The following is an 8,985-nucleotide window of genomic DNA, read 5'->3' as shown; positions in this document are numbered from 1 at the left end:
CCCCCCCCCACCCCTGCAGAGGACCCTCAGGACCCTGCCCACCCCCACCGGACAACAATGTGGGTGGATGGCAAGGGAACTCCGCGAAGTGAGAAAAGCCAATTTCCAGAGCATTCGGTTTACACAGCATTCCCGGAATGACAGACTCCTGGGAGGGGTGGGGGGGCGTGGCTATAAAAGGGCTGTCGTGTATCTTGCCTATGGTGGTGATGACACAAAGCTACCAGAGGGGGAAAACTGCAGCCTCAGTTGTGACAGTAGGGAGAAATGAACAAGTAAGCTGCAAAGTTTCAGGACGTATATTGTCATCCCCGGAGCTGAATCACAGTGGAATGCTAAAAAAATATTCCATAAATGCAAAAGGAGGCACATGGAGGACATTTTGAACAAATACTGAAACAAAAGCCATAAGCCCGGCTCGACCAGTAACTATCTTGATTGCACATGGACCGAGCCCCAGTGCCTGGTGTGGGATGACGCAGCCCTGAACTGTCGGGACTCCGGTGGGTACTGGTGGAAAAGCAGTCCCGCTGGGTTTGCTGAATGAGGCTGAAAACCTGCCGTTGAAACTGACGTGTGAACGGGAGAACCTGCCAAGGCAGGCGGGGCGCGGGCAGACACAGCCTGAGGCCTGACAGTGCCTGGCACCAGCCTGAGCTGATAAAGTCAGCCTGTTGCTTCAACCTCTTGAGTTTGCTGTAATTAGACCCACAAGATTCGCCTCCTCCAGGAAGTCTGCCCTGCAACCCCTTCTCAGCCTCATCCACTGGGCTCTCTGTCTCCCACCCATTTCCTTCTCCTTCCCCTGGGGTGACAAAGATTCTCTGATCAAACTCCGCTCAGGCTCCTCTTTTCGACTATGTCTCCACTTTGGGACTTTGGTGTTCATCTCCGCACTGTCCAGTTATAGCAGGAACCCTGCTACGTCAGTTCATGCCCGAATCCCAGCTCCATACCTCATCACCCTCGACATCTAATATTTAATCGTGTTCCACCACCAGCCCTGGGACGATGTCTGAGACCCTGGCCTGCCTTTAGCGGGGATGCTGTTAGGTGGTTTTGGCCAGAATCCCTCCTTCATCCCTCATGTTTCCGGTCAGTGATTCTCAGTCCCCTGGCCCTCCTGGCCCTGGCTATAAACCCCCATTTTTTCTTGTAGTATTCAGAGCTGGGTCCTGTCTTCATCTCCACCTCAAGACCCCACTGCACGACCCTGCTACCTATCTCCAGTCCCCTCCCTTGAATAGTCTTCCTTGCCATCTTAACAAGCACCATGAATAATGTCTTTCTTTAAAGCCTCCTGGGGTTGCGTCCTTGGGAGGGCTCAGCCTCACCCTGCTCGTACAGGCTGTTCTCTGATGTGTGTTGGACAGACTGTGGGCAGAAGAAAGAATGGATCTCCCACCTTGTTCCTGGAAACCTGCAGGCTGGCCTGTCTACTGGGCACTCCCACTCCCTGTCAGGTCCAGGGCAAGTAGGGGCAGGGATTTGGGGGGCGTGCTTAGCTCTTACCTGTCCTCTGCCTCCCCCTCCAAGTCCATCACCTCATGGCCGTGGCCGGCTGCCAGGTGCCCAGCGTCTGGGGGAGCTGGGTCATAGTCGTAGCTGTAGGAGGCAGAGGCCGGTGTCAGCTGCTCTGGAAGGAAGGGGGGCCGAGGTCGGCAGGAGGGCACCGGAGGGGGAGGATCTAGACAGCAGACAGCTCAGAGAGACCATGAAAAGGAGATAATATGTCCCAGAGCAACAGACAGGAGGTGGGAGGTCACAAGGATGGGGGAAGGGGACACAGAGCTCAGAGACGGGTAGATGCAGAAAGGCAGAAACTTGGGGTGGGGGTGGGGAGAGACTCAGCAGGATTGAGAAGCCGCAGAAACCCAGACAGAACCAGATATGGGGGAGGATACAAAGCCTAAGGAAAAGAGACTGGAGGAGCGTTGCAGGAGCCACAGCTGGGGGGAAGCTGGGAGGGTCAGGGAGAGACAGGGAATCAAGGGCTGTGAGAGTCAGGGCAGAGGGGTGGGGGAAAGGAGAGAGGAGAAGAGGAAGAGGAGGAAGTGATGCTAGACACGAGGGAGCCGGTGATGGGGAAGAGGAGGAGGAAGTGAAGGGGAGGAGGTGATAGGGTCGATGGAGAAGATAGGGCGATGCACTATGTCCATGGGGAGCTGAGGTCCCGGAGGCCAGACCCAAGGTGGGTCCTCACCGAGGGCACAGTGGCTAGGGGGCGCGGGTTCCAGTCTCGCCCGGCCTAGACAGGCAGCCTCCTGCAGGTGGCAGGCGCTGGTGTAGACGACTCCATTGGCGCTACAGTCACGGGTGCAGCCACAGCGCATAATCTTCGCCCCCTCCTCTGGGGCTGCCGCAGGACCCCGCTCGCCCAGCGACCAGCCTGGGGGCGAAGCGACGTCGGAAAGGTCTTCGGGACCCCACCCCCAAACTGGCCGGCGCTTCCCACCAGGCCTGGAGTGGGGGGAAAGTCCCTGGTGGCTGGGACGACCTTCCACAGGGTGGGGACTGGGGCGCGACAGTTACTGGGAGTCCCTGAGCCCTGACCTGGTGGAATGCCATGCAAGTATTTGCCCACTATTTACGAAAACAAATAAAAGTTATCAACAAAGCAATCTAAACCTATTTCAAAATGTTTAAAAAATAAAGAAAAGGGCCCTGGAGGCACCCCAGGCCCGCCCAAGACCTTTGCCGCGGCCACTCTCTGAGCTCATGGCCAGGGTCCTGCAGTTCCTACACCTCTGGTTCGTGGAGGAAGGGGAACCACTGGTTCTGCTCTCGGGCCCTCCCACAGCAATCGCCCTAAGCGCTCCCCAATCTCATGTGCACCCCGCTCGGCCCCGCCCCTCCTCACTGCCCGCCCACAGCCCTCTCAGCCCCGCCCCTTCCCACTGCCCGCCCACAGCCTGCTCGGCCCCGCCCCTTCCCACTGCCCGCCTACAGCCCCCCTCGGCCCGCCCCTTCCCACCTCCCGGCCCCACCCTCCTCGGCCCCGCCCCTGCCCACAGCCCGCCCACACCCCCGCTCGGCCCTGCCCCCAAAGTGTGCACCCTTGACGGAGCGCGGTCCTCCTGCTTTTACTAAGCTGTCCTCCTCTGCCTGGAGACCCTGCTTCCCCGCTCTGATCTGAGTTCGAGAGGACGGTCGGGGTGCTGGTGGTAGGGGAGGCAGTGGTCCGCGCACTCACCGGGGCCCTGAGCCGGGGCGCGCTCCACCTCGTTGCACGCAGGCCCGGAGCACAGCTCTTGGGCAAGCGGACTTCGGGCACTGACGTTGTAGAAGCGCGAGGCTTCAAAGGCTGCGGGACGAAGCAGGGGAAGAGTGACCAAGCGATGGGGTGACAAGGTGAGGAATTGAGCTGGGGGTGCGGGTGGGCGCAGGCCTACCAGGCTCGTAGTAATCGTACACAGAGATGGGCAGCGCGGACGTCCTGCCCACGACATGTTCACGCAGCGCCCGGAACCGCACGCAGGTCAGGCACCGGCTGGGGATCTGCGGGGTTATCAGACGGGTTTAGGCCTGGTGGGGGCCCCTGGGTTCAGGGATGAGCTACAGCCCCTATGCTCTGCTATGCCTCAAAGTATGGGCCCAGAACTGGCCGATTTCAGGGTACCCAGGAGGTGTGAAACACAGAAACCTGATGCCACTCCGCTCCGTGGGTCCTTCCGTCCTACCTGGAAAAACATCTCTGCTGGTCTTTCACTCCTCATTCCCCCGCCACCCCCCCACCCCCAAACCCTGGCACCCTCTAATCTGCTGTGTGTCTCTACAGATTTACCTGTTCTGGGCATTTCATATACAGGGGATTACGCACCATGAAGCCCTTTGTGTCTGGCTTCTTTCATTGCGCACGTTTTCAGTTCATCTACACGCATCAGCACTACGTTCCTTTTTATGCCTGAATACTATTCCATCCCCTCCAGACTTTTCCCACCCGAGTGAGCTGGCCAGGGCACAAAGCCACCAGCTGCGTCAGCTCTGCCTGGACTGACTGTCCCCATTTCTTTTTCATGATATGAGATGGTTGCAGGAACTGCCCTGGGCCCTGACAGCTCTGCCCTCACCCACATGGGTGCTGCGGAAGCCTCCACCCCCGCCCCCGCCCCCACCCCCACCCCAGTGACAGTACCTCATCGAAGTAGAAGAGGACTCTGCGTCCAGCCAACTCGTACCTCTTCAGTGTGAAATGCTTGTCAAAGAGCAGCTGGCGAGGAAGCCAGAAGTCAAGGTCCACCCAGCCCCAACGTCCCCAGCGCTTGCTTCCTCCCCTGTCTCTGTGGGGCCTCTACTGGTCAGTGGGAGGTGGACCAAGGCCCCAGAGGCTGGCGGCTTGCCTATGGTCACCCAGCAAGTCCCCATGGGCCTGGGCCAGGGCCAGGGCCAGGGGATGGCGGTCAGGGCGACCCAGACCCTGCCAGCCCACCCAGCACCCGGGAGAGGGTATGTGAGTCTGGTTACCCCTACCCTGAGCTCCCGCCTTCCCTCCCTTTCCCTTCCTGCAGCATCCCTCGATCCAGCCCCAGCCCTAGGCTAGGCCTCCCTGTGGCAGCCGAGGTGCCCAGCTGAGCCCTGCCACCAGCTTTTACCTCAACTGCAACATTCAGCCACCATCCAGCCTGGGACGTCACAGTTTTTGATACATAAACCCAAGGCCTCTGTGCGGGCCCTTCTCCTTACCCTGGCGCTCAGCCCAGCCTCCCTGATCACCCCACCCCCAGGACTGGCCTGCCTTTCCTTCTCTGTCCTCCCCACACTGCAGACCTCCTCCGGCCTTGGGCAAGACAGCACCCCCCTTTTGTGCCTCCTACACACAAAAGGGGACGTGAGACTGGTCTCTTTTGAATTTGAGGGCAGTGGCAGGTTTCTGGAGAACCAGGGCTGAGGGTACCCTATGGCACCCCACGTTCTCCCCACAGCACATCCGTATTTGCTAAATCCCTTCTCCATCACCTGGCTCCCACCCCTTCCCACCTGCCCCTCAACAGGCGACCAGCCCCAAAGCACCAACTATGCCCAGAAAGGGGGAAAAAAATTATGAAGGGCTAGGAAGTTGCAACCTGGACAGGGCGGTCAGCTAGAGACCCCACCTGGCTCCTGCCTGCCGGCGCCCCCTCACCTGCTCCAGGCTCTCGATGTCCACCCGGAAGCCCGAGAGCAGGGGCACCTCCAGGACAGCCATATTGGAGGACCCTGCATGCAGCCACCTTCCAATGAGAGGAGAGATAGGCCCTCGAGCTCAAGCCCCATGGCAGAATTCACGGCCCCCTCTGACACCCACAATCCCCGTGGCTGAAGTCCTGGGGGAGCCCACCCTGGGCTTGGCTGGGTGGCCCACCTGTACAAACACAGCTGGCCAGGCCATTGGTCAGCCCATTTCACAGCTGATACCCTAAGACCATAGGAGAGGGCTTTGCTGAGGGTTCTGGCCCCGATCCAGGTCTACTGACTCTGGGTCGTGCTTGCCCCGAACCCCAAGCTATGTCCCCAGCATAGGAAGCAGCTCCGTGGGGTGAGCCCCGGTGACTAGGGATCCCCACTCACTCCCCAGGGCCAGCCATCCATGTCCCCTCCTGTGACATTGGGTGTGCGTAATTGGCCTCTGGGGCCTGCTCCATGCCAGGCCCTCCCAGTGCCGGGTGCTGGTGACAAGGAGGGACCTGCAGACTGGGGGCCCAAGGGCCATGGTGGCCACAGCCCCTGGGGAGGCTTCCTGTGGGGGTGCGGCCTGAGCACACCCATATCTGGATGGCAGTGGTTCTTTCTGACACATCTGAGAGACGAACAATGATCTCCCCAGCAGGCCTGATGGGGCCAGAGTTGGGGCCAGCCTGGCTGCTTCCTGCTCCCCCGACCCCAGTTGACGGCAGGTGGAGGGTCATGGCGGAGGAGGGCGGTGTAGGCAGCTCCAGTGGGCTTTGGATGCCATGACAGCCATCCACCTTTGGGCTCCCAAACCGTCACCATGGCAACGAGCATCCTATGAGGGCAGCTGCCTGTGCCCCCCCCCCCCAAGGACCCTCTGTGGCCTGGTCCCAGGATCACCGTCAGGGAACCTGGAGGCCTGGGTCTGGTGTATCCGGCAGGGGCCACAAACGGCTGTCCCCACCTGGGCCACCTGCCTCACCTGTCACTGGGGTCTGCTGCATCCATCTGGAAGCTTCCATTGCCCTCTTCATTTCAAAAACCATCGGCAGTCTAAGTGCCTGACAGTAAGCATTTGGTTGCAAAAGCTTCCATTTGAAAGATACCCATCTTGGATCAGCCTACTGCCAGCTGCGTGACGCAGCTGCAGATAAAAAGCTAGACGAGGGTCAGGCGCCCCCACACAGGAAGTTCCCCTTTGAGAAAACCCCGGGTCACCAAGAGAGAGCGGACCCGCTTTCCCCTTCCTGCTCCCTCATTCCTGCACTTATCTTTTTAAATTTGCCCGTAAGAGGGGACTGGCGAAAACCTAGGCCCCCACCCCTGCCCCAGTAAAAGGCAAAGCCCCACCCGGGTCCAGACCTTCTCTCCACCTGTGACCTCGCAGTGTGGCCCTGGGCCTGCCCGGTAACGAACCTTGTCCCTCAAAGCTCCCCGACGGTTGTTGCTGCGGTATCTTGCAACCACAGTGGGAACTGCCAGGGCTGGTCCAGCCACGGCAGCGGGAAATGTAGCGGGGGCCCGAGGAGGGCCCCGGGCATTCCAGCTGACAGCCTCGCAGTCCACAGGCTCAGACTGAGCACCTGCTCGGCACCCTGGTCCCAGGAGGCCGTGCTCCTCTGATACGGCCCCCCTCGGAGGCCCAGACAGGGGTGCCAGCCAGCGGGGAGGTGGCCTTACCTGGTGCACACCTCCAGGGTCACCTGGTACTCCTGGTGATGCTGGTCGGCCGCCGGGTCGTCGTCATCAGCGGCGGAGGCGGGAGCGGGGGTCCGCCGCGGCTTAGCCTCGGGCTCCTGGAGGCTCACGAACAGCTGGAAGGCTGGTTTGGCCACCGGGTCTGGCACGTGGTAGGTGACATCAATCTGGGGGTTGGGAGGACTGAGGCTTAGGGAACCCGGGGTGGGGGGAGGGGAGAGGCAGCGGCATGGCTGGAATGATGACAGAAGTGGCATCAGCGACAGACGTGGGGACTATTGTTACTTCATTTAGTCCTGCAATGGCCTAAGTGAGCGTAAGTCCGACCATCATCCTCTTTTCACACATGTGAAGCCCAGGTCCCACAGCCTCCAGGCCTCTCCCACCTATCCACTGTGTTGTCTGGGCTCCCATTTTAGAGATGGGGAAGCTGAGGCTTCCAGGGTCTCCAGGCAGACCTGCCCACTGATCACTAGCCACAGCGCACAAGCCTGGCCGGCTCCAGCCCAGAGTGCAGCTAAATCCCCGGGCCTGGTGACCAAGGGGCTACAGGGAGGGCGAGGCTGAGGCATCCTGGTCCAGGGGCTGAGGGAGGGCACCCAGGTGGGGCATCCTGGTCCAGGCCGCCGCAGGGACAATAAACATGAGGCCCTGGGCCAACTCCAGGGGGTGGGGGTGGGGCATTTGTTTATGGTCAGAGACCACTGGATTGAGGGCCAAATGGATTTTCTTGGGGGGCCCCCCACACCCGAGAGGAGGCACGGCCACCTGCCTTGGGCACACTGGGCTGCATTACGGGGGACAGTCTGCCCCAGGGTGTCTCTCAGCCACACACATCCGCCCCACTCAGCCTGGCCCACCGTTGAGCCTGGAGCCCCCAGCCCGCCCCTCTGGGCGCCCCCAGGTTCCAGGTGCCCCAGGGAACACCTGATGTTCCTGCCACCTCACCTGCATCAGGCAGCAGCCTTCGCCCTTGGCACTCACGAACAGCCCCGTGGGGAGGCTGGGGATCTGAAAGAGAGAGGACACCGTGACGCCCTCCGCAGACACACAAGGGTGGGCAGGCGGGCAGCGGGGAGGGGCCCCCAACCCCTGGTCCGGGAAGACACACCGCCGCTGTCTGCAGAAGCTTCTGGTTCGCCCTGTGCAGCTCGAAGGTCTCCTGGTAGTCCAAGTTGGTCGAAGCCAGGGAGACGGTGAGGTTGACGCTGCCAGCGTAGGACAAGATGGCATACTCTGCCAAGGCCTGCAGAGCCACGCAAGTGTCCTGGGCATAGACGAGGAGGTGCTGTCAGCCCCAGGGACGGGTCACCAGCAGCCTCCCTGCCCCCACCCCGGGAGGTCTGGTCCAAACCAGGGGCACCATGCGTGTACCCTCTCTGAAGGCCAGAGACCCGTGTGGCTGGAACGGAGAGTGAATCTGGGGCAGACGTCCACAGCCTGGGGGCCCCGACAACGGGTAGGCATCTCCGCAGAGGCAGAGGCTGGATCCCAGTCCCAGAGCCAAGTGTGTCTGTCTGTCCGTCGGGATCCACCGCGCCCTCCCCCCCCCCAGCCTTCCCCTGGACTCCATGTCCCCAAGGAGCCACCCTCGGACTTGAAGCCAGTGGTGCCTTCCTGGTGGGCTCTGAGCCCCGAGCCTGGGCCTCAGTGACCCCGCTGGGACCTGAGCCCCTTCCTCTGGCCCTGCTCAACTCACCTGAGTGGAGGAGAAGCCCCCGAGCGCGTTCCGCTGCTGGGACAGCCACTTCACCACGGGCAGGGCGGTGGCCACGTCACCCACGAGGGTGTAGGTCAGCAGGGCATAGGCCGTCATTTCCACCTCGGCTGAGACCACTGCAACGGACGAGGCTGGCTGGGGCCTTTCAATGCTGGGACCCAGCACCCAGCACCCAAAGCAGGGGGCCAGTACCTGACCGAGAGACCCCATCACTGAAGCTGGAGAATGCGTCCTTGTCCGCGTCCCGGGAACCCGTCAGGCTCCAGTGGGTGACCCCATCTGCAGGACCAGGACAGGTCAGGGACCACGACCTAGTGAAGTGTGCGGCCTGGCATCCCGTGGGGAGGGTCACCGCAGGTGGTCTCAAGAAGAGAAAACCAGGGGCGGGGGGGGGGGGGAGGGGGGGGGCCCCGGGGGGG

General features: G+C 61.4%; 1 protein-coding gene across 1 annotated transcript in view; it reads right to left on the bottom strand.

The window, feature by feature from the left end:
• The window catches only part of CPAMD8 (C3 and PZP like alpha-2-macroglobulin domain containing 8), a 75,185-nt gene that overhangs the window by 1,198 nt on the left and 65,002 nt on the right, over nt 1-8,985 (bottom strand). The window contains exons 31-41 of the mRNA XM_040629089.1: nt 8,759-8,845; nt 8,546-8,682; nt 7,958-8,113; nt 7,795-7,857; nt 6,829-7,013; nt 5,123-5,210; nt 4,136-4,210; nt 3,393-3,498; nt 3,194-3,304; nt 2,204-2,389; nt 1,513-1,636 (exon numbers count right to left, since the gene is read on the bottom strand). Of these exons, the coding sequence (XP_040485023.1) occupies nt 1,513-1,636; nt 2,204-2,389; nt 3,194-3,304; nt 3,393-3,498; nt 4,136-4,210; nt 5,123-5,210; nt 6,829-7,013; nt 7,795-7,857; nt 7,958-8,113; nt 8,546-8,682; nt 8,759-8,845 (1,318 nt within the window). The remainder of the gene's footprint in view (nt 1-1,512; nt 1,637-2,203; nt 2,390-3,193; nt 3,305-3,392; nt 3,499-4,135; nt 4,211-5,122; nt 5,211-6,828; nt 7,014-7,794; nt 7,858-7,957; nt 8,114-8,545; nt 8,683-8,758; nt 8,846-8,985) is intronic.

Source organism: Ursus maritimus, unplaced genomic scaffold (assembly GCF_017311325.1).
Source record: "Ursus maritimus isolate PB19 unplaced genomic scaffold, ASM1731132v1 scaffold_14, whole genome shotgun sequence".
NCBI classification, from domain to species: domain Eukaryota; kingdom Metazoa; phylum Chordata; class Mammalia; order Carnivora; family Ursidae; genus Ursus; species Ursus maritimus.
This window is presented reverse-complemented; position numbering and strand designations above follow the sequence as displayed.